The sequence below is a fragment of the Hibiscus syriacus genome, unplaced genomic scaffold, assembly GCF_006381635.1.
Source record: "Hibiscus syriacus cultivar Baekdansim isolate YM2019G1 unplaced genomic scaffold, ASM638163v2 tig00000340_pilon, whole genome shotgun sequence".
NCBI lineage: Eukaryota > Viridiplantae > Streptophyta > Magnoliopsida > Malvales > Malvaceae > Hibiscus > Hibiscus syriacus.
This window is the reverse complement of record NW_024061783.1, coordinates 12,998,877-13,024,734: the sequence shown is the minus strand read 5'-3', so window position 1 is coordinate 13,024,734 and position 25,858 is coordinate 12,998,877. Positions and strand designations below refer to the sequence as shown.

The 25,858-nt window shown below is 33.9% G+C and overlaps 2 protein-coding genes and 1 pseudogene across 2 annotated transcripts; 2 read left to right on the top strand and 1 right to left on the bottom strand.

Moving 5' to 3' along the window:
* The first annotated feature begins 2,034 nt into the window (after positions 1 to 2,034).
* On the top strand, positions 2,035 to 7,516 carry LOC120200086 (flowering time control protein FY-like). Its single transcript, XM_039201011.1, has 9 exons — positions 2,035 to 2,254; positions 2,341 to 2,472; positions 3,223 to 3,282; positions 3,366 to 3,426; positions 3,505 to 3,592; positions 6,085 to 6,148; positions 6,373 to 6,451; positions 6,995 to 7,084; positions 7,345 to 7,516. Exons 1-9 carry the CDS (start codon positions 2,035 to 2,037, stop codon positions 7,514 to 7,516), a joined length of 966 nt encoding a protein of 321 aa, XP_039056942.1.
* A 247-nt stretch (positions 7,517 to 7,763) lies between these two features.
* Positions 7,764 to 9,224, top strand: LOC120204564 (flowering time control protein FY-like). Its single transcript, XM_039204627.1, has 3 exons — positions 7,764 to 8,130; positions 8,432 to 8,680; positions 9,107 to 9,224. Exons 1-3 carry the CDS (start codon positions 7,831 to 7,833, stop codon positions 9,179 to 9,181), a joined length of 624 nt encoding a protein of 207 aa, XP_039060558.1. The 5' UTR covers positions 7,764 to 7,830; the 3' UTR covers positions 9,182 to 9,224.
* Positions 9,225 to 10,020: 796 nt separating this feature from the next.
* Positions 10,021 to 11,222, bottom strand: LOC120204555 (annotated as a pseudogene).
* Between the last annotated feature and the right edge of the window lie 14,636 nt (positions 11,223 to 25,858).

Genomic DNA, 25,858 nt, shown 5'->3' with positions numbered 1-25,858 from the left:
GCGTATGTGTGTTATTGATATGAATATGGTAAGTAAAAGGGATTAATGGTGAAAATAATGAAATGATATGTATATGTGAATATATATATATGAGAAGACATATGAGTAAGATATAAGCAATATAATAAGAAGTGTGAGATGACATGAAAAGTTGATATAAGCTATGCAAAAGTGATTTACGTGACTATATGTATTGATGTGTTTTTGTATGAATGTAAGAGATCATATGAACAAGAGATAAGGGAGATGAAGGATAATACTATAGGAGTATGATAAAAACATAAATGATGACATGTATGTGTGTATGTATGTAATGGTTATATGAAAAGTATATGAGTTACATGATTTATATGAAATGTCATGATAGGTGATAAAAACTGTGAGCTTATATGAATATGTGATATGAATGTGATATATGTGATGTATGGTAATCATATGAGAACAAGAAATGACAATGATTTACATGTCATATGAAAACAAGAGAAGTGTTATAAGCAAAGTGACATATGATTATGAAATCATATGAAAAATTAAATGTGCATGTGAATGTGTGAAATGATACAAATGATAATGCCCATGTTATGTGATATAAAAGCTAGTGGTATAGTTGACATGCCAAGAGTCGTGGGTTTACCTATGTTCTACGGAACATATGGACAGAATTACCTATGGCTTTCGGGACATATGGACAGAATTACCTATGTTTTTCGGGACATATGGACAGTATACCTATGTTCTAAGGAACATATGGACAGTTTACCTAGGTTCTTCGGGACCTATGGACAGTTGTCGAGGTTCTTTATGACCTCTGGATAGGTCCTTCGGGACATTTATACGAGCTATGGTGAAAGAATAGTGGTGCACAACCTCAATGTACTCACATACCTTAAGTTATCATATGTGTACATGGGCTAATAAGAGATAACATTGAATATAATGTATATGATATGATATATATGTGTTAGTGATTATTATATATGTTATAAGATATATGATATGAACATAATTGATCATATAAACAAGAGAATAGAAATATGAATGGTAGTAATATGATAATGATAAGAAAGAAGATAATTATATGCATGTGTGGATTTGATATATGAATGGATATATGTATGGGTATGATGTGATAGTCGTAATTGTTCATGCATGATTACAAGTTATAGTTTATATTATATGTTTATTGCCTTACTAAGTCATAGACTTAGCGTGTAAGTTATTTACACGTAGGTTTCAAGAAGAGTAAAGAGCAATGTGGAGCAAGAAAGGTCAGTTCTCCTTACTGAAGGTCATATCAGAAGAGAGGTGAATAATATGTATTTTAATATATAAAGTTCTAGTTGGCATGTATTCAAAAGAATATATTGTATAAGCTCTGAATAATTTTGTAAACGTTTTGAATAAGTTATATGTTATAAAAGTTTTAAATTACTCACTATTTTATACAAGTAAATGTTTTGAAATGTCAATGTGACACCTCGGATTCGTATCCGGTTTTGGTACGGGTTGAGGGTGTTACAACAATCATTTAATTTTGAAATGATTCTTCAGGTATATTTCCATTAATTGAGATGCATATCTTATTTAACTAGGTTTCTCATTAGAGGATCCATATTGATATCTTTGGACCTTTTTTCCATTAAATACTTAGGCCCATGATCAAGCCATCAGATTTATGGTCTGGAGTCACGATGACAACTGGATGGTTTCTGGTGATGATGGGCGCATAATAAAGTATATATTCTTAATGTTCTTTTGTGCTATTTATTCTTCTGCTTTCACGCTTGTGAATATTTTTTTGACATAGGCATAATTTTATGCTGATGTAAGTGTTATGTAGGATTACAGAAAAGAGGAGTTTCGGGGATTGATGATATTTCTTGTCCTATGTGCAAAAAAGTGTTTGAATCTGTCACTCATCTATTTTTCTCCTGTACGGTTGCATGGTCCCTTTGGAATAAGTTTATGAAGTTTTGGAAACTTAGTTCGGTTCTTCATGTTAATTCTCAAGGATTTTTAATTGCTTGGTATGATATGGTGTCTTCTTCTTATGTTTGGTCCTTTATTCCGGGAGTTATGCTTTGGACTATATGGAAATTCAGAAACGAAGTGGTGTTCGAAGGAAGGTCTTTAGATCAGGTTGAGGTATTTTTCATGGCTAGGATTAGGCTAGCTTCATGGTTCTTAGCCAAGTTCAACGATGTACCTATCTCTAAAGACTCTATTATTAGTAATCCATCTATTGCAGATTCTTGTTGGTCTACTAAAAATTTTGTTCGTAAAGTTATCTCCTGGATCCCCCTCCTAAGGGTTATTTAAAATTGAATGTGAATGCAACAGTTTGTAAGGATTGGCGAAAGAGTGGTGTAGGTGGCCTATTAAGAGATGAATTCGGCGATATCAAGGGTTCTTTCAAGGAAACACCTGGTCCAGGCCCTCCTACTTTAATGGAACTCATAGCCATCAAAAGGGGTCTTATTATCTTTGATTATATTCTTTAGAGTTTTAAGACTCGGTGGATTGTTGAATCGGACATCATACTTTCAATGGACTGAGTTGAGAACTTTGATTACTCTATTTATTCAGCTTCTTTTTTACAGTCTTACTTAAATTTGATAATATCGTTAACTAACTTATTTTGGACAAAGATCAACAAAATTACATCAGTTGATGTTACAGTCCCGCATTACAGATTGAGTCACTGAATGATATGTACAGAGTTCTGTTTCTTTCTCACGGATACCCTAAAAATGTCCCTTCTATAGACTTGTTAGAGAGAGAGAGATTCTTAAACCTCTTAAAATTGAATTAATCTGACTTAATTTTATTATTGTTAATCAGCCTTTTTAATTAGAGGTTGTGTATGTTTACTTGTTTGGATTAAAGACTTAACTAAGGAAATAAAAACAAGGGCTGCAAATAAAGAAAGACTCCAAATACCATACATATACTTTTTGAAGAAAATCTCCTAATAATAATAAACTGATATCTTCCTAAAATAATAATAATATTTGATGCCATCAATGTTCCTCTCCATTGTTGATTGTTTGCACCTTACGTGAGCGACTCTTTTATGTCTTGCTGACAAATGCGTCCACAACAGTTGGTTTCTTTAAAACAATAAATGTTTAGGCTGCTAAATTCAAAATATAATTTTATGTATATTTTTTCTTGCATGCATGAATTAACCTAAAGTTCTATACATGGTTTGAACTCAAGCAGGCCATGGTTGGGATGTCAAAAATGTAGATTGGCACCCTACAAAATCCTTATTGGTTTCAGGTATGTCGTTTGTTTTTCCAACTTCTTTTTGCATGATGGTTTTGCAACTTGTTTACATAATGCCTTGGTCTGCTTTTCTTTAGGCAGAAAAGACAACCTTGTGAAGCTTTGGGATGCTAAGACAGGGAGAGAGCTTTGCTCTTTATGAGTGCATATTTTGGTGAAACCCATAGTATTCCTTACATTTTGATTGTTTTGAGAAGTAATGCAAGTCTTTTGCAGCCATGGCCACAAAAACACAGTACTTTGTGTCAAATGGAATCAAAATGGTAACTGGTTGTTGACTGCTGGAAAGGATCAGATCATCAAGGTCAGCATCTCTTTCTTTCTACAAAGCTGTTATTTAATTTATTTTTTTTGATAAGAAGAGAAGGCCTCGTTAAAAACCCCCTTCATGATTAATGGAACACCATAAGATGCTCCTTAATCAGCGGAAGGAGGAAAAGAGTGCCTTAGAATTCATTGATAGCCAAAAGATACATAATGTTTAAAAACAAACATAAACAATCCCTTTACAATAACACACCCAAAGCATAAAAAATAACCCAAATAAAATAGAGAAACTAGCCAATACCTAGCTAAGCTATCAGCCTCAATATTGGCTGACCTAGCAACCCATCTAATAACACCCTCCAATACTCTCAACCTAGCAACAATATCTTTTACTAGGTTTAAGTAGACAATAGGACAACAGTCAAAATTCTTAACCCAATCCACAACTAGTTTACTGTCACTTTCAACAATCAAACGTTCCTTGCAAAGCTGTTGGATCGAATCAAAGAAAATTAAGCTCTTCTTTAATGCCTTAAGCTCTATTAAAATAGGAGGACCAGGGCCAGCAGCCTCTTGGAAAGAAGCCATCACCGAGCCATCCTCAACTCTTAGGTGGCATTTGGTTCGCTGGAATGTTTATGAGGGAATTGAAATCTGTGAAGGAATTGGAATCTATGAAGGAATTGGAATCTGTCAGGAATTGGAATCCAATTCTATATTATGTTTAGTTGGCAGGAAATGTAATTGGAATCTTATTCCATACTCTGTTTGGTTCGCATACATGTCAGATGAATTTGATTTTAGTAATATAAAATGACAGAATTGCCCTTCTTATTATTTTGCTTTATTTTAGTTTGTTTTACAACTTACATGTAGTAATATATTATAAAAAATTAAAAAATATTAAATTTTCATTTTATTGATTGATTATTCATTTTAATAAATTATAAAAATCATGCTAATAAAAATCATAAGTTAAAATCATCGCAATCAAAATATGTTAATAAGTTACCAAATGATAGAGCAATATTTCGATACATTCCAATCGAAGTATGTTATTTAGTTACCAAAAAATATACCAAAAACTATTTTTATTCAATATATGAATTAGAAACCCGACCCGACATGACACAAAATAATAAAAAAATTATTTTTATTCAATAAAAACATTGACTTAATTGAAAAAAATTATATATAGAGGGGTATTATTGTAATTATTCCTAAATATATAAGGTAAAATTATATATTTTTTTAGGTCGGTCCGGTTTTTTTACCCTAAACCCGAACCCGACTTGACCCGAATATCACACTTAAAAACCCGACCCGAATATCACACTTAAAAAATCCGACCCTACCCGAACAAAATAAAGTTTCACCCGACCCGACCCGACCCGAATACATGAATTAGAAATCCGACCCGACCCGACCCGAAATAATAAAAAATTATTTTTATTCAATAAAAACAGTGACTTAATTGAAAAAATATATAGAGAGGGGTATCATTGTAATTATTCATAAATATATAAGGTAAAATTATATATATTTTCGGGTCGAGTATTTTTCACCCTAAACCCAAACTCGACCCGACCCGACCAAAATAAAGTTTCACCCGACCCGACCCGAAATAATAAAAAAAATATTTTTATTCTATATATGAATAAGTTACCAAAAGATTGATGAGGGTAGTATGGTCAAATTTCAATTCCCTCTAACAAGGGAATTGAATTACATCAATTCTTGGATGGAATTCACTTTCTCTCATTTGATGGAAAGTTGAAGCCATGAGGGATTCCAATTCCCTTCGAAAACTTGAACCAAAAATGGAAAAGTGGTGGAATTAGATTTTAATTCCCCCAAATTCCAAGGGATTCCATCCAACCAAACGCCACCTTAGTAAGCCACCTACACCACTTTTCCTCTAATCTCCACTCACAGCTACATCCTCATTAAGTTTTATAAAGCCCTTTGGAGGAGGAGACCAAGACATAATTTTGATAATTGATTTCCTGGACGGAGAGCAATAATCCCCCAGAGAGGGATCACTGATTAGAACATCCTTTGAAATAGACACATCCTTGAACTTGGCTAGGAACCAAGTAGCGAGCCTATATCTTACCATAAAGAAAAGGTAAACATGATTTAACACTCCCCCTTCAAACACAATGGCATTGCTGAATTTCCAAATGGTCCAAAGAATCACTGCCGAAATAAAGGGCCAAATAGAAGAATTAGGCACCATATCATCCCAAGCTAGAATAAGGCTTTGCGCATTGGCCTGTAACACCAAACTAAATTTCCAAAATCTCATAAATTTATTCAGGGACCACGCCACAAGACAAGAGAAAAAATAAATGAGACGAAGATTCAATCTCCTTTTAACATAAATGACATGCCACGTCTACAATAGCCTTAACCCCTCTTCTCTGCAATTCCGATTTTACTGCCAAACTCGAGGCACCACCTGTTATTTAATTGATGGGAGTAAATGTTGTCTTCTCATATTCTCCTTCATTGTATTTCCCATTTCAGCTATATGATATCAGAGCTATGAAGGAACTTGCATCTTTCCGAGGCCACAGGAAGGATGTGACTGGTTAGTCAGACATTCTAAGTGGACTCCTTGTGTTACTTAAAAACTGACCCCTCTACCGTATTCTTGAACTTAGTTTTTTTATTCAATTCGCCATTGGGATACAGCTCTTGAGAGACTAAGTAAATTGTGGGTTATAGTTTTTATCTGGTTTGATCATTACATTCTCTCCCGTCATGATTTCTATTAGGATTAATCTTAAATATATTGATCTCCATTTTTTCCAGCATTGGCTTCGCACCCATTCCATGAAGAATATTTTGTCAGTGGGAGTTTTGACGGATCCATTTTCCATTGGGTTGTTGGGTAAGTTTTCTGATTCAGAGTAGTCACTGCATCATTGTGTTTCCTTGTTTTGTCCTTGCTTTTATACTCTCATCAAAAGATAGTGTGCCTTTATATGCTTTACTTTTACTTCGGATGTTTGTCTTTTGAGGTATATATAGTTGGGTCAGATTATTAGGTTGGCCTGTGAGACCAATTAGGATATGCATCAAACCATGTGAAAACTTCACAGATTGTAGACGATGAACTTAAAATCGTAGTTATAACTATATAGGCTTGATAATACCATAAAGGAACAAAAAATTTCACTAAAGGCAGCTTTGCTACCATTTTTTGTTAGATTAATTTTTCATATTGAAATTCATTTTATGTTTGCCTATGGAAATGCTCATCTGCTACCTGAACTTTCTTGTATAAGATTCAACACGCCATTCCGTATCATAAAGATAGTTTGGTTTTTCTTTCATTTCAAATATTTGTTATGTATTTATTGCAGTTGTTTGGAATTACTGATACATGGGGTTTTTTAACTTACAATTGCAAAATATCATTCTTGATGTACAGGCGTGAAACTCCACAGGTTGAAATTCCTAATGCACATGATAATAGCGTGTGGGATATTGCTTGGCATCCTATTCGATATCTTCTATGCAGGTAAACTCAGTCTACTACACAATTTTTCTTCTTGCTTGGCGAATTTCTTGTAGTTCATTGCATTATCTTAACAGTTAAGAGAGTTTTTCTATATGCATAGGCTTGTTGGTGTTGATATGATGGACTGTTTTTGGATGCTAACAAGTGTTGCTATGTATATTTGATTTTTTTAGATAGAAATTTAATGAAATTGTTTGAGAACATCTGCAAATTATATGCCAAGCAGACCAGGTGTTTAACTCATATGCATAATCATGCAGTGGTAGCAATGATCACATGACGAAGTTTTGGTGCAGAAATAGACCAGGAGATACTACTCGTGATAAATATAACAAGGGACAGAACCAAGGTTTCTACTTATTGCATTGCTCTTTACCATTTTCATCTCTTCCCCATAATGGGCAGGAAAACAAGTTGCAGTTATTTATTTAACCACTTCACCTGAATAATTCACTCATATAATATTTTTGAATTTATGTAAAACTCATTATGGTTCTGTAAATTTGGTGGAGCATTTATATCTTGATCTATATTTAATATGAACTTTATCTAGGAGATGGTGAGCAAAACCTTGCACTAGTTGCTCGTATGCCTGGTAATTTTTCTGTGCTCGAGGTCCCGACAACTCCAGGACCATTTGCAGCTGGATTGACTCGAAATGAGGGTGCAATACCTGGTATTGGAGTTGCGATGTGTCTCTTGATGGGTCTTCTCAAGGAGACCAAAAGCAGCCTCTTCCAGGTTCCATGCCTTTTGGAGCTCCTCCTCTTCCTCCTGGACCACATCCATCTCTTCTTGCAGCCAATCAGCAGCATGGATATCAACAAACTCCTCAACAGATTAAACAACAGCCACTACAACAGCAAATGCCTCCTAGGCCTATTGTACCTCCGAATATGCCACAACTACAGCCTGGATCTCATATGCCCATGCTTCCACATCCTCATTTACAATGCCCTCCACCACAAATGGCTCCCCATGGTGTCCCTTCACCCGGACCATCATCAATGCCAACATCACATCAAATGCCAATGCCTGGTCCAATGGTATGATCTTTCACATAGTTTTACATCATATTATTCCTTTTAGCAAGTGTGGTTTTCAGTTTCAAATCATAGGCTCCCATTACCAGTGGTTAATATTTGTTCTCAAATAGGCATTCTATAAACTATGGTTTGAGAAGTGGAATAGGAAAGGATTTAATTTTCTCAGATATGGGAATGCTGAAGATATGTATTGTGCTGCTGGGGTAAATTTTTCTGTAAATTGTGGTCTAAGTGTTTTCTTTATGTTTACTCTTTTATCGGAGACAAATTTAAGGTGGTGAAAAATATTTCACAATTTTAGGGTATGCAATGTACAATGAATCAGATGCCTCCTCCGATGCCACAAGGCCATTTTAGAGGAATGAATCCAATGCACTCAGGATCCTTACCAAACAGCGGTGCCCCTTCAGTTGGAGGTTTTCCAAAAGGTATGCAAAATATGCAGGGCCAAGCAAATGTGGGCGGGGCCCAAATGTATCCCCAGGGTGGAGCATTCAATCGTGCACAGGGTGGGCAGATGCCAATGATGCCAGGGTTCAATCCTTACCAGGTAAATCAAATCCATTTTTAATTTATCTGGATTGCCAGCCATTACTCAAACTAGCTAAATGAATAGCTAATAACTAGAGTGATTCGTCTCTTTCTCAAAGCTCCCTTTCTTGCAATTCGTTTGAGAAAATGAATAGCTTAGTGAAAATTCCTTCTGAATGATTGGCCATTTGTTTGAGCCAATTCGACCAAGTTAATAATCGGGGTAGTAGGCATCCTATTTCCTTCACTGTCGTGCATCAACAGTATTGTTCAAATTCCACCATTTTATTGTGTTGTACGTTAACAATATCGTACATATTTGATTCTATTGCCTGGGTTGTACCCATACTCTTCCACATTGCAGCAGCCTGATTCAGTGGTTGTAATCAGCTATTTTGCTTGAGTTCATAAGAATACTAACCTGTTATTCTTACACTTTTTGCAGTCTGGTGGTCAGTCCGGCATGCTGCCTCCACCGCAGTCATCAGGTCATCAACCGCACGGCCAACTGCCTCGATAAACCGATGATTTTTAAAAATTTTAAAGTAATGCTGTCATCTAACTAAAGTGGAAAAGCATCAGGTCGCTTCCCTATTCATTTTTATATATATATTTTTAAAAAATATAAAAATCATATGACTTAATATATAGTTTTTAATCAAATTTAAAATTATATGAGAATATTGAAGAATTCATAAGTGATCTAATGGTAAAGGGAGTATTGTTCTCGTTTGAAGTTTAGATTCGAGCAGTTAAGTCATCTCAGATTAATAAAAGAAAATATATGAATATAGTGAAAAATAAAATGACTCTTCTAATAAAATAAAAAGTTTAAAATATGTAATAATAAAATTTGTAATTTAAAAAGTTTTAAAAATAATTTTGAAAAATTGTATAAATTCTTAAAGTGTGCAAATTTTAAAAATATATGAAATTCAATGGAACCTTTAAAATTTAAAAGATATAAAGTTGAATAAATAAAAATATATTTAAAATTTAATACATCTAATATATATATCGATATTTTAACCGAAGGCGCAATTTTGATTCCATCAAGTGACTTTAGGGGTTAAAAGAAATGTTATTTTCTTTTGATTTCATAAATTCGAACAATTATATCCATAAAGTGGGTAACGAGGATAGCCTTGAGGCATAAATCTAGAACTAGAACATTTGGATGGATAGCCTTGAGATACAAATCTTAAGTAGAACATCTGAAACATTAATAGAATCTGGGAACTAAAACTGAAAACTTGACACAAGCACAGAGGCAGAGGAGCAAATGAACCAACAAAATTGAGTTTATAATTTCCCTTGTGGTAATTTACACTTGGAAACATAGATTCCATGTAACGCTATAGCATAACCAGGTAGAGCTTTCTCTCATCTCTAATGTGAATCAAAATTCTATACAATGATTTTGTATAAAGCAAAGTGGATACAAGGAAGAACCCAGAGCTGTGTAGAATTGGTTCTTAAGGTAACAGAGTTTGGATCTCAGCATCATCAACCCTTTCTTGATCCCACTTTGTATCCAAAAACCAAGAAATTTTTCCTGAGAAAATAACTGATTTGCAGATCAGACAACTTCCAATTCATTGTATCTTGCTCTTGTTCTATCAGGGGAATGAATATCTTCCATTCCCTTCCTTTTGTTAATGTTTGATTGATTTTCGTCAGATCTAATTCCTTTCATGAGATGAGGCCTCAGCTTGTTTACATCTGATAATTGAACTGGCTTCAAAAAGAACTCTTCAGCTCCATCTTCCAAGCATCTATTGTGATCAAATTCATGTCAGCTTCCTAATCATGATGAATCAAACATGAAAAAAATGATTAAATGTTATAAAAACCTGTTGATTCTTGATGGGATGTTCTCTGAAGACATGATAACAACTGGTATGTCTTTAAAGGATGAAGATTGTTTGATTTTTCTGAGGAGATCATAGCCTGTCATTCCAGGCATGCAGTAATCTGTGATGATCAAATTCACTCCCACTTGTTGATCATCTGAAGAAACTGATGCAACACTGGAATTCCTCTCTTCATCTTCATTGTCATGATTGTTCAATCCAAGAAACTCCAAAGCCTTTCTTCCAGAATCAACTGCGGTAACTGTAATGAAACATAAACATCAACAACCCGTGTTTGATCTGTGTCTGAATCAAACAACTTCAGTTAAAGAGATGTTCTTCAACGAAAGTTTACCTTGATAAGAAGAAGTCTTGAGAAGCCTCTCAATGAGTTTTCTATCAATGAGACTATCATCAACAGCAAGAACATGGAACTGAGTCTGAGCAGCCATTCCCATGATTGTTGAACAAAGCAAAAAAGGTGGAGAAGAAGGTTGGATAAGGAGGAAGGAGAAATGGAGTTTTAAAAGGTTGGTCATGGAAGAAAATCTGACAGTTTGGAAAGCAAGATCTGGCAGATATCATCCAGAATCTGCAGGATCTTCTAGGTTGATTTTTGAATTGAACAAGAAGCAAAGATGATGGCGTGTTTCCCATTTTTAATGATTTTCTTTTCCTTTTCTCTCACTAATTATAATATTCTCTTTGACCCTTCGATTAGTGGAATGTCTCAGAAAATACGGGTTAATATACGGTTAATATACAGTATTACCGGATATATTAAAATGTATTTAATAAATTCGGTTTAGCGGTACCTATTATGTTGACAACTAATAATGTTTTAGGTAGAAAATATGAAAAATTATTAAAAAATTTGGTAAGCGGTAAACTTTGGTTATCGGTAAGTATCTATCATTTTTATAAAAGTGTTCATACTTTTAACATATCAAGTAAATTTTACCGGTTTTGTCATAATGAATCTGGTTTTGTCATATTTTTACCTTTTATATTGTAAATTATCTATCCTTTTTATAAAAGTGTCCATACTTATTTCACTGTGAAAATATATTTATTATTATCTTTAGTTAATATTGTTAAATTTAAAATCTAAATAATATTTTATAAAATATCAAAACAATCAAATAATTTTTTGTGTAAATGAAATTATTAAATTAATATTGTAGGTGGAAAACATGAAACACTATTAAAAAAATTGAAACATAAATTACATAACTTTCAAAAAAGTATATATCATTTTTATAAAAGTGTTCATACTTACTTCACTGTTGAAAACATATTTATTATTATATTTGGTTAATATTGTTAAATTTAAATTCTAAATAATATTTTATAAAATATCAAAACAATCAAATAATATTTTGTGTAAATTAAATTATTAAATTAATATTGTAGGTGGAAAACATGAAACACTATTAAAAAAATTTAAACATAAATTACATAACTTTAAAAAAAGTATATATCATTTTTATAAAAGTGTTCATACTTATAAAAGTAGGTCTAAGTCATGAAGAAATATTAAAAAATTGTGCTACCGGTTCGTGTCGATCCAAATTAAAAATGTGTCGATCCAAAACGATATAACAGGTAAAACTATGACAAAACCGGTATAGAAATGATAAAACCGGTCAAGCGCTACCGGATACATTTAAAGTGTCGGTACTTTAATATAAGGATCGACACTTCGTGAATTTAAAAGAGAAACAGTTTTAAATCCTATAAAGTGTCGATACTTTTAAAAAATGTATCGATCCAAAACGATATACCAGGTAAAAATATGATAAAACCGGTAACAAAATGATAAAACCGGTAAAATGTTACCGGATATATTAAAAGTGTCGATACTTTATATAAGGATCGACACTTTGTGAATTTAAAAGAGAAGCAGTTATAGCGCCTATAATGTGTCGATACTTTAAAAAAATATATCGATCCACAACGATATAACAGGTAAAAATATGATAAAACCGGTATCAAAATGATAAAACCGGTAAAATGATACCGGATATATTGAAAGTGTCGATACTTTCGTAAGTACGTGTAATAAATTATCGACACTTTCAAAGAAATAGGTAATTATCCTTTCAAAAGTATCGACACCTGACATAAAAGTATCGACACTTTTGTATTTGTATCGATTAAATATAAATAACATATCCGATGAAAATATAAAGGCCATAGCTAAATATCCTCTGAAAAAAGATAGAACGGACGAGTTTTTTAAATCGAAGCGTAATTGTTGCTGCATTTCAGAAGGCGTTTCTAAAGCGAAGTTTGTTTGTTTGTTGCTGCAGTCGAATCGAAAAGTATGTTGTCAAAACCCTAATTTTTTATTATTACAGTAATCGCGATAGGGTTTTTTATGTGTTGTTTGGGGTTTTGGAGTAAGGAAGCATTTGGGACCGATTGCAGGTAGAAATAGATATTCAAGGAAAAATATAAATGTCGATACTTTTATTAAATATTATAGGTAGAAAATGATATTATAGGTTGTATAAATGTGCCAACACATTTTGGTGTGGCCATTCAAATTCTTTTGAAGAAAACCGTTTTACCACAAGAGTAGTTATCTATATTTGTATATTGAATAAAGTGTGTGTAACAAAATAATTTGATTTGCGTAAACTGATATATGAAGGAAAAATGGAGTCAATGGGTTGGAAAATTGTTGGTGGAGCAGATGACTTTGAAATTGAGGCCGAGACTCGAAAGCAACCAAAGGGTGGATATATGTACTTCTAGTAAGTATCAATGTCTTTTTGTTATTATTGTTGAAATGGTAATTGGATTAAAGTATCGATAAACTTTAAATTGATTACAAATTTTAAATGTTAACAGTATGGTCGAATGCAAAAGGATGAAGGGAGATGGCACACAGAGCGGTTCGGTATGTAAAATGAAATTGACATTGAGTAGTATTAGTATTTAGTGTTAATGTATTGATTAAGAAACGTTTATGTTTAATATTAGGTGAAAAAAGATGTGAGGTCCAAATGGAATTCAATGAGTGATGCTGAAAAGGAACCTTACATCACACAGTCAAGGAATGATAGTAAAGAATACAAAGAACGGAGGAAAGCACATGAAAATAAGGTATTCATTAAACTTGTAAATACGTTGATACAAAATATATAAGAACTATAACATTATATATTGTTAAAAAATGTAGGAAATGTCGACAAGATGCAGCATTAAAAGGGTGAATTTATTAATTAAACACCTTAAGGAGAAGGGTCAGTTGAATGTGCTGGGAGAAATAGGTTTTGGATCGTTGATCGGAGTAAGGGATCGACCTATTCGGAGGGAGTTGTGTCGATCCTTGATGGCACAATTTGACGTCAGTCAATGTATGGCTAAGTATGGTGATTATTCATTCCCTCTGGGGGTATCGACTGCTGCAGCTGTCTTGGGGGTACAAAACAAAGGCAAAAGTGTTATAGAAGTCTGTAGGAGTAAGAACTGGAAAGCACTTGCCTCCAAATATGGTTTGAATCATAAGGCGACATATGCTGAAGTTGAAGAGGATATCAAAAGTGGATCTTACTGGGGGGATGAGCTGAAGGCCCGAGTTCTATTGTACCTTGTCGGGATATTTCTTTGTCCAACGGGTGATACGTCAACGAACAAGGAATATATGAAGCTCATTTGCGATGAAGGCTTGAAGGGTGGATTCAATTGGGCTGAATATATCCATTCGAGATTGATTGAATCAATAATCACCTTTAAAAAGGGCAACCAGAGATACCTCAAAGGGTGCATAGCAATCTTAGAGGTAAATGAGTTGAATCACTTTTTTGTGTTTTTATATAAAAATATAAATTTTATTATAAATGCAGGTTGCACTGTTCGATTTTTGGTCGGGCTGTGAGGCAGTGCCGGCTTATGAAAGAACCGGAGTGGCACGCATCCGTGCATGGGGGAAGGAAGAGGTGGTTAGAGTGATGGTGAAGTTGAAGTTGGATAGAGGGAAGAAGCAAGAAATGGTAATAAATGTAATTAAATAATATTAAGAATATAATCAATGTCTTAATATTGTAATTTAATTTTGAAGGTTATTGGCAAGGATGTAGAGGAGGCAGTGGAGGCAGAGGAGAAGAAAGGAGGGATGGTTGTATTGGGGGATGACGGTGAGTGGGACGACGGTGAGGGAAAACATAGTAACTTCGACATTTTGATGTCTGAATTGGCTGATATCAAAAAAATCCAATTTGAAATCATGCAAAGACAATCAAGAGTCGAAGAGAAACTTGATCGAGTCGTAGAGAAACTCGAGAGAGTCGAAGATACACTTGAGAGGCATAAGGGGGTAGTGGAAGGAAAAATAGATGGAGTGGTGAAAGAAGTAGAGGTGTTGAGGGGTGAAGTGGTGAAAGAAGTTGGGGTGTTAAGGGGTGATATTAAGATGGTGACGGGAGAAAAATTTGAGGGAGTGGTGAAGGAGGTTGTGGATTTGAGGAGTGAACTTACGGGGGTGAAGGGGGTGGTTGATAAATACTCAGATGAAGGAGCTCAATTGAAGGGTGAAATAAAAGAGATGAAGAGCTATGTAGAAAAAAAGTACGATGAACTGAAAAAATATGAAGAAGAAAAGAGGGAGGAGGAAGAAGAAGAGATGGAAGAAATGAGGAGGAAGGAAGTCGATGTCATTTATACACCGGAGAGTGTTATAGCAGCAGTTTTGGATTCGGAATGTCCTGCACCCCAGAAGAAGAAGCATAAGGTAAGTTTAATAAAAGAATACTTAATTTGATTTTTATTATGTTGTTGTGACAAAAATTTGTATGCAAAATTGTAGGTTGAAAAAGCGGATATTCCAAGCGGAATTGATGACATCGAAGCTGCAATTTGTGATTATTTATGGAATAGCGAGTTAGAATCGGGGTAAGTGAAATATATTGTTTTGTGAGTGATATTTAAATATTTCATGACAACATATTAATCCTAATGATTCATACAGATATTCTGTAATCTCAATGGGAAATCAATTCTCTACTGTATACGACGTTGCAACGTTGAAGCCTACGGAATGGGTTGGCGGTGTGGTAAGTAGAAAGTAGAAAATGTTAAAACTTATTGAATATGTTCTGATTGTGTAATTAATTTTGTTAGGTTATCGATTTGCTCGCCTGGACCATATGCTACGATTCTCACAAGTCACTCCGGAGGATTGGCTACCTTCCATACCTCTTAGTGGTGAGTTAAATTAATAAATATTGAAAAGTAGTGTTATAGACGGTAAATTAATAATGTTTGTTGCGTAATTACAGCAACAGGCGTTGGATGCCAACAACAAAGAAAGTGTTGAGAGTATTTCTACCTTCTGGGGTGTCATATTGGATAACTATGTGAAATTCACCGACTGTGAGAAGGTAAGACACCATACCAATTGCAAATGATGTTTTCGGATATAGAATGTTGAATTTTGTCAAATTGGGTGTGAAATTTGTTGCAGATCATGATCACAATAAACTACCATAATTCACATTGGTATCTGTTGGTGTTGGATATGGTAGATCGTGTTGTAACAATATATGATAGTATGTTTACAACTGAAGCAGCTAAACAGAGAGTGAAGGATGCTAAGAGATTGGTATGTATGTATGTATGAAAAGACATTATGTAAATTATAATGCATAATTTTTTTGGTGCATAACTTCTTCTATTTTAATGCAGATTAAAATATTAGATTCTTATAATAAGAAACGCATTTGGGTTGAGTCCTGTGGATCTCTAGGAAAGTATTCCTTGAAAAATTTCAAATTTGTGGAGCATAAGAAGAATAAGCAATTGAATGGGTATAAGATGTTATCACAAATAGAAAGCTTAATTTATGCAGTATTCATCATAATTGACATGTGTGGTTTTCAAATTTTGTAACAGACATGATTGCGGCATGTATGTGATGATATGGATGGAATCGATCGGTTCCACAGGGGCAACTGGTGATTTTGTAAGTGGATAGAAAAAATCGTTTGTGGTAAAATTGTTAAAAGTCGTAGATTGAATGTTGTAGTTGACAATACTTAACGTTCTGACAATTTGAATATAGGTTGTTGGAGACTGGGATCGATCGCGAATATTAAACGATCTCGTAAGCCACAATCAAAATGAACGAAGACAGGAGATAACAAAAGCTGCAATATTATATAAGAATAACAAAAGGATGCAATGATGTAAATGTAGGGTTAATTTTGTATAAGATTTATAATTTTGTATACGATTTATATTTATGAATGAGATGAGAAAAGTTAGCAGTATGTTGTTGTACATGTTTCTTATACACATTAAGGGTCATGTTGATACTTTGAAGTAAAAGGCAAATTTACAATATGGCCAACAGGGTGCACCCATAAAGTGTCGATCCATATATAAAAAGTGTCAATCTCAAAAACATCGAAAACCAAAAGTATAATGTAATATGTAATTTTTCAATCTAACCGGTACAAGTCTACCGGTTTTATGAGAGAATATGTCTAAATAATGTGTCGACACTAATATAGTTTGTGTCGATATTTTTTTTCCAGAATGAATGAAAAACAGGGTGCACCCATAAAGTGTCGATCCATATATAAAAAGTGTCGATCCCAAAATCATCGAACCAAAAAGTATAATGTAATATGTAATTTTTCAATCTAACCGGTACAATTATACCGGTTTTATGAGAGAATATGTCTAAATAATGTGTCGACACTAATATAGTTTGTGTCGATATTTTTTTTCCAGAATGAATGGAAAACAGGGTGCACCCATAAAGTGTCGATCCATATATAAAAAGTGTCGATCCCAAAATCATCGAACCCAAAAGTATAATGTAATATGTAATTTTTCAATCTAACCGGTACAATTATACCAGTTTTATGAGATAATATGTATAAATAATGTGTCGACACTAATATAGTTTGTGTCGATATTTTTTTTCCAGAATGAATGGAAAACAGGGTGCACCCATAAAGTGTCGATCCATATATAAAAAGTGTCGATCCCAAAATCATCGAACCCAAAAGTATAATGTAATATGTAATTTTTCAATCTAACCGGTACAATTATACCGGTTTTATGAGAGAATATGTCTAAATAATGTGTCGACACTAATATAGTTTGTGTCGATATTTTTTTTCCAGAATGAATGGAAACAAGGTGCACCCATAAAGTGTCGATCCATATATAAAAAGTGTCGATCCCAAAATCATCGAACCCAAAAGTATAATGAAATATGTAATTTTTCAATCTAACCGGTACAATTATACCAGTTTTATGAGAGAATATGTCTAAATAATGTGTCGACACTAATATAGTTTGTGTCGATATTTTTTTTTCCAGAATGAATGGAAAACAGGGTTCACCCATAAAGTGTCGATCCATATATAAAAAGTGTCGATCCCAAAATCATCGAACCCAAAAGTATAATGTAATATGTAATTTTTCAATCTAACCGGTACAAGTATACCGGTTTTATGAGAGAATATGTCTAAATAATGTGTCGACACGTTATAGTTTGTGTCGATACTAATTTAAATATCAAGTGTTTTTCCACTGTTTACGATATATAGTACTCTTAATCGAGAAACCCTAAACATAAAGGCAAGCAGGTAGATCTTCCTCTTTCTTCTACCGTTATCATAAGTGACGATCAGATATTCAGGTAAATTTATCGATATTTTATGGGTTTGATTGATTTCTATATTGGAGTTTTTTTCCTGAATGTGTTTGTGTTCCATTGTAATAGGGGTAGCATCCAACCAAAATGGCTCCAAAACGTCAGCGTCAGAAGCGAGGTCTTTCTCAAAGCTCTTCTCAACCCAGTTCTTCTCAACCACCTCCTTCTGTAACAAACGATTCTTCTGAGGAAATCAGGTCCTTCGAAACTCTGAACTTTAGATCCGACATGGAGAAACAAAGATGGCAGACGAGTTTTAAAGTAAGGAAGATTCGTCCCGAACGTGTCATTGACCTGGGTTTCTTGTTTGATGATAAATATGCATTTAGTTTTAAATCCACATTTACATCTTGGGGTTGGCTTGAATTCCTTGGTGTAGAACCAAGATATTATCCCAACCTAGTTAGAGTCTTCTACAACAATGCTTCCTTACAGCACGAGCCTAATAAGACTAATATAATAGGAATTAATACACATGTCATGGGGAAGGATATATATATATATATATCTCCAGAAACTATTGCGGAGGGTTTAGGTGTAGCGAATACAGGGGATTCAGATGAAAATGGTGTAGATTGGTCTACAATTAAACGGGTTACTAGAAATAGCCCAATTCACCTCGATGTAGAGTCGAGAGTGTTTCACAAAATGCTCACATGGTATATCCGGCCTAGTGGGGGAAAACATTCAACGCTTCGAGACAGCGATTATTGGTGGATAGCAAAGTATAAATCCAAAATGGCTCCAAACATTGCAAAACTCATATTTAATACAATTGTATATATGGTCACAAAGGGAGCAACAATTTCAACTACACTACCATATGGATGTGTCATCACCCATCTGTTGAAGAAGAAGGAAGTTGATTTTTCGCATGACGCCCCTGTTCGATTAACCCACAAGATTGACATGGTATTTATTAAAAAAGCGGGATATGATTTTGTTGAAAAACTCGGTTGGAAGCGTGTCAAGGAGGTCGGATTAGATCAAGAGAGGGAGGAAATGGACCCCGTTGGCCATGAAGAAGAGCAACCAAGTGGAGACGCAATGATGGAAGAAGCTCCAGTTGCAGAGGATGTCACAATTAAGACCGTGATGGAATACATGGTCAATTTTCGGGAGCATATTGATTCCCTTGTGAGTGGAATGCGATCCGATATTTCATCATTGCAACGTGAAGTCTCCATGTTGCGTAACGAATTACGTCAACGACATCAAACGAGTTAGGTAATTCATTATCTATGTTTCTTAACATTTACACGTTCTGAACTTTATTTTATTTTCTTTTAATAGATGTGGACAACCAAGCGGTCGCAGAGGATGAAGCTGACGATGAAGATGACGATGATGATGACGATGAAGCTGGCGATGAAGATGATGACGATGATGATGATGAAGATGATGATCCAAACAAGTATATCGTGTCTGCAACGCCGCCTTCAAGAAAACTTTTAATTTTTGATCTCAATGGTGTCCTTGCCTACATCCCAAGACTGCCGGCAGGTTTTAATTCTATTCTTTTGTATCCATTATTTTAACATATAAGCGTAGAACTTTAATCTCATTTTCTTCATGTTGTAGATGTTGTCCTCAGAAGAGGATTATTTGAATTTATGCAATTTTGTGTCGACAATTTTGTTGTTGCCCTTTGGTCTTCAAAGATGAGGTTAGAACATGTTTGAGGCAATTGAATTACTGTAGTCAAAATCGTTAATATACATTTGAATGTTAACATTCAAACTTGATTACAATCTCAGGCATAACGTCGACCGTGTACTTGAGAAACTACCTGTATTTTCCGAGCATTTTCTATTCGTGTGGGTAAGATGAATGTCATTACAGTTTGCTGACTTTTCGTTGTCTATGATTCCTACATATTTATGTTCGACTGTTTGTGAACAGGATCAAAAAAATGCAAAACATACGATTCTGTTACCTACTGTAAAGATCTCAATGATGTTTGGAACGCGTGTCCAGATTTTAACGAGCTAAATACACTTTTGGTCGATGATTCAGCGGAAAAAATGATTTATAATCCGGTAAGTTGCATTTATGCAATATGTTTTTCCAGTTGAACAGGTGTTCAAACATTGATTATTTTAACAACTTATGTGTTTATATAGAAATACAATTACATATGTCCACATACCTTTGACGCTGCTTCCCATTCGAACGACAAAGCTCTAGGTATGACACAAATTTATTCATGCTTATGCGAATTTAATTTATTGTTAGTAAAATTGCACCTCATTAGTTTGATAATTGAAATTATTTATGTATGTCCTCAGAAAAAGGCGGAAACATACGAGAGTATTTGGAAAATTTGTTGAAGGCCTCTAATGTTCCGGACTTCGTTAGAAACAACCCTTTTTCATCGGATTAATTTTGTTTGTCGGTATATTATTTGAACATTCTTGTGTATTTATATTTTGGTGTGATTATATTGTGTGTATATTTTCATTAATTATTCCATATTTGCTTATATGTGTACATATACATTTGAGTGTCTATACTTTTTTAATATATTGTAAAGTATCTATCCTTTTTATAAAAGTGTCTATACTTTTTCCACTGTGGAAAACATTAATTTAAGGTTATCTTTTGAGTGAGTTTTAAGATATTAATTTAGTAATTATAGGCGTCTAATGATTTATTTTTTACGTTACGGTATATATTATTATTAAATTAAAAATTCTTAATATTATTTTATAAAATATCAAAACAATCAACTAATTTTTTGTGCAAATGAAATTATTAAATTAATATTGTAGGTGGAAAACATGAAACATACTTAAAAAAATTGAAACATAAATTACATATCTTTAAAAAAAGTATCGATCCTTTTTATAAAAAGTATGGACACTTTCAACATATTATAATAAAATAGGTAAATTTGCAATGCTATCGGTATAAATATACCGGTTTTATGCGCGAATAGGTCTACAACCTATATCGACACTTTTTAATCTTGTGTCGGTACTTTATGTCCAGATTGGAAGAAAAATGTGTCGATACATTGTTAAAAAGTGTCGACATTTACACATCGGAACCCATAATTATAATGTAATAGATAATTTTGTAATATAACCGGTATAAATATACCGGTTTTATGCGCGAATAGGTCTACAACCTATATCGACACTTTTTAATATTGTGTCGGTACTTTATGTCCATATTGGAAGAAAAATGTGTCGATACGATTTAAAAAAGTATCAACATTTACACATCGGAACCCAGATTTATAATGTAATAGATAATTTTGTAATATAACCGGTATAAATATACCGGTTTTATGAGCGAATAGGTCTACAACCTATATCGACACTTTATAATATTGTGTCGGTACTTTATGTCCAGATTGGAAGAAAAATGTGTCGATACCATTTAAAAAAGTGTCGGTAATTTTAAGTAACGTGGTTTTTCTTCCTTCATTCAAAATATTTATATGTACATACAATAGGAGTCATGTTGATACTTACGATATATTATATGGAGATCGTTGTCATTCCATTCCATCTTCGAAAAAATCAGTTGATGTAGGCTGTGTGCTTGTACTCAAACTGAGCTTGACTTGAGGACATGTTAGTTTGTTATGCCCCTCACCGTTGCAGTACCCACATCGCCTAATTTTCTTCTCGACCTTGTTCTTCGGCACTTCTTTTCGCTTGCGTTGTTTTCGTTGAGGGTCACGAACATTGTTTACTACAATGCTCTGGTTGACTGAATGATTCAAACCAAACGAGTTTTCTAATTCTTCTATTAGTTTTTTCATCTCATCTCTTGCGGTTTTGAAAGACTCGTCTGTCTTTGATGCAATGTAGCATAACCTACTTGACGTTGAACGTAGAGCAGCGAACCTTGCCATTTGCATCACTTCTGGAGACACATTCAAATCAACATAGCTGGGTGCAGAAGCCTTCGCATCATTAGTCCACCTACTTTGAATCAAAGTCCCGGGTAAATATGTGTAGTCCAATTGCTTCAAAATGTGAAGTTGATGGCGACACGGAAGTCCAACGGTCTCGAATTTTTTGCAGGAGCAAATTAGAGTTTTCGTACGAGAATAAAAACTAATTTCAAATTTCTTATTTTTTTCTGCGTACTTTGACAAAATATAATGTTGACATTCATCTGATAAGGACTTAATCTCTGCCTCAATCCGGTACAATGTCTCCCGTATAAGTTCATCTTGGAACACACGAAAAGATTCGCGGGTAAAAATCGCAGCGGCATGGCTTTCAAGGTCGACCAGTTTTGTGATCTGGAAGGGCTTCGTATGGGAACTTAAGTAATCCGCTTTCAACTCGTTCATACGCATTCTACTAATTCCATCTTCAATTGCACGAACAACATCTAAATATGTCTTCTTGTGTTTCAGTGCAATAGCTAGTGAAGCATTCATAGACTCGCACCTTTGTGTTGAGCGAATATTGGCAAAGAAATGACCGGTTAGATATGCTTGTGCCCATAAGTGTCATGTATTTCCCTTCTCAATCACCCATGGATGCTTTTGGACGTTGAATTCTGAAACAATCGAACGCCATTGAATATCAAATTCCTTGGTTGTCCACCAGGAAGCCATGCATTTTGAGAATGCTGCTGTAAACTTTGGGTCACCAATGTTAGCTTGTGCATTGCGAGAAAGATGCCAATAACATAATCTGTGCTTAGCATAAGGGATAACAGATTTGATAGCCCTCTGCATTGCCCTATCCCCATCGGTTACAACGGAAATAGGTGATTTATTCATCATGGCTTCTAAAAAATTCTGTAGCACCCACTCGAAAGATTGAGACGTCTCGTCAGCGATTATGGCAGTGGCAAACACAATTGTGTTATGGTGATGATTGACACCAACAATAGGCATAATTGGTCGACCATACAAATTATCTTTGTACGTTGTGTCGAACGCAATTACATCACCGAAGCATGTGTAATCCGATCTCGATGTAGAATCCGACCAAATAAGATTATACAATGCCCCCGATTCGTCTACCGAGTATGTCATAAAAAACCCGGGATCATCATGTTTCTTATAATCAAAGTAGCCAATAAGCGCATTCACATCCCCATCGACGATTTCCTTTGCTTTACCTCTTTGAAGTGCATTGTAGAGGTCTTTATGTGTAAATCCAACATTATGATAGCCCCCTGCCTGCTGCGTTAAATAGTTCATTACTTGTGACGTGCCAACACCGACCTCTTTCAATGTTGTTGCCTCATCGATATCAGCCTTACTTACAGCTCTATTAGAACGCATAAATGGTGTCATAGCAGATGTGCACAATGCATGATTATGTTTCTGATCAGACTTACTTATAACCCACTGATCGTTTGTATTTGTTGCTGTAACTACGACTCTAGCCTTACATCCTGTTCTTGTGACTGGCGTATGAGCACGTTGACGATCAACAGTATTGACTTTTGATACTCGAAACCCTTCTTTGGAACAACAAAATTCTTGTGTCTTCACATTCCCTTCCACGTCAAGCCGTGTTGTTCCCTTACGTGCACTAAACCCATGTTCCCGTGCGAATCCCTTGTAAAAGTGCCAAGCTTGATCACGTGAACAGAAGAGCTGACCAACCAATCTGTCAGATTCATCAACATTATGTACTTCATGGCATTCCTCGGTTGGCTTAACATTGTCTACATCAGTATTATCCATGGCAAAAATTTTGTTGTGCAAGTTCAGTGCTCCAGGAGTTGATGGAGATGTAAGCAAAGGTTCATTTTGAACATGTTTCAGTCGTGCTGCTTTCACTATGATGTGGCATTGGTAGTGGTAGTTAAAGGGTGGGTACAACATTAAATTCGCAGTACATATTTAGGTATGTACAATAACTACAAGTATATATTATCATTAAATTTAGGTATGTACAATAACTACATATTTAGGTATGTTTGTTAACTACATATTTAGGTATATACATCTTTTGAGTGAGTTTTAAGATATTAATTTAGTAATTATAGGCGTCTAATGATTTATTTTTTATGTTACGGTATATATTATTATTAAATTAAAAACAATAAACATATATATTGCATATTTATTATTATCTTTGGTTAATGTTGTTAAATTTAAATTATAAATATTATTTTATAAAATATCAAAACAATCAAATAATTTTTTGTGTAAATGAAATTATTAAATTAATATTGTAGGTGGAAAACATGAAACACTGTTAAAAAAATTGAAACATAAATTACATAACTTTTAAAAAAAGTATCGATCATTTTTATAAAAAGTATGGACACTTTCAATATAATAGGTAAACATATGATGTAATAGGTAGCGCTTATATAATGTAATAGGTATCGTTTATATAATGTAATAGGTAGTGGTTATATTGTAAAGTATCTATCCTTTTTATAAAAGTGTCCATACTTTTTTCACTGTGGAAAACATTAATTTAAGGTTATCTTTTGAGTGAGTTTTAAGATATTAATTTAGTAATTATAGGCGTCTAATGATTTATTTTTTACGTTACGATATATTATTATTAAATTAAAAATTCTAAATATTATTTTATAAAATATCAAAACAATCAAATAATTTTTTGTGCAAATAAAATTATTAAATCAAATTACTTTATTCCAACCATGTGACAAGTGTGACAACTCCATCAACTCACAACTCAGTTTTGAACTCAATCAATATTGTCTTTTAGCTTGATGGTTCATAAAGCATGTTACTTGAACAGTATGAATCAATTATACAATTTTCATGTTCAATTTAACACTGCATTTCAAATTCATTTCATATGTAATTGGAGTTTGAATTTAAATTTCAATTTGAGTTTGAATTTCAATATATATTTCGGCTCCACTATAAATATTAGCCCAAGCCAATATGCATGATAACATTGATTATTCCTAATTTCCATTGTTTTTTTTTCCAACGTTTAAACGCGAGGGAAATCCCGACCATTGTATTTTTTGGTCAACTATAAAGCGTCAGAAACGTTTCGGGCGTATGATCTGGGTGGTAAACAAATAGCAACTAAAATCATAAGTCCGAAATGCTTCTGAGTACCACCCAAATCATAAGTCCGAAATACTTCCGATGCTCATCAAAATCCAAAGCTCATATGGTACCAAGCAAAAGGAAATCAAAATTCAAATCTCATATGATGCCAAGCAAAAGGAAATCAAAATCTACAACTTGAGTTTGAACATTGATATGATATGTTCAGTTGTTATCATGTTGGGATTTTCTCGTTTTTGATTGCTTGGATAGTTGTTCTCTTGCTTCTTCAAGTGTCCTTAGCTTGTAATTTATAGCTTGGAATGTGTTTGATGTTGTATTTATTATTATTATTGTATATATTACTAATTATAATATTCTCTTTGACCCTTCGATTAGTGCTTAAGGATTAGGCCTTTTCGATTCATGGAAGGCTACTGTTTCAGACTCTTCCATGCACGTTTTCTCTCTCTAACAACCTATGTTATATAGGTATCTTACATTTAATTTTAGTTTATTTTCTCACCTATCTTTAAAAAAAATAATGATAATGATATGTCATCATAATATATATCACGTCAATAATAAAAAAGATAAAAATATATACATCAACAGTCTTATTTAGGGATGGCAACTCAACCCGAATCCGACGGGTTCCGACCCGATTCGACCCGATCGGGTCGAATTTTTTTAAAAAAATTT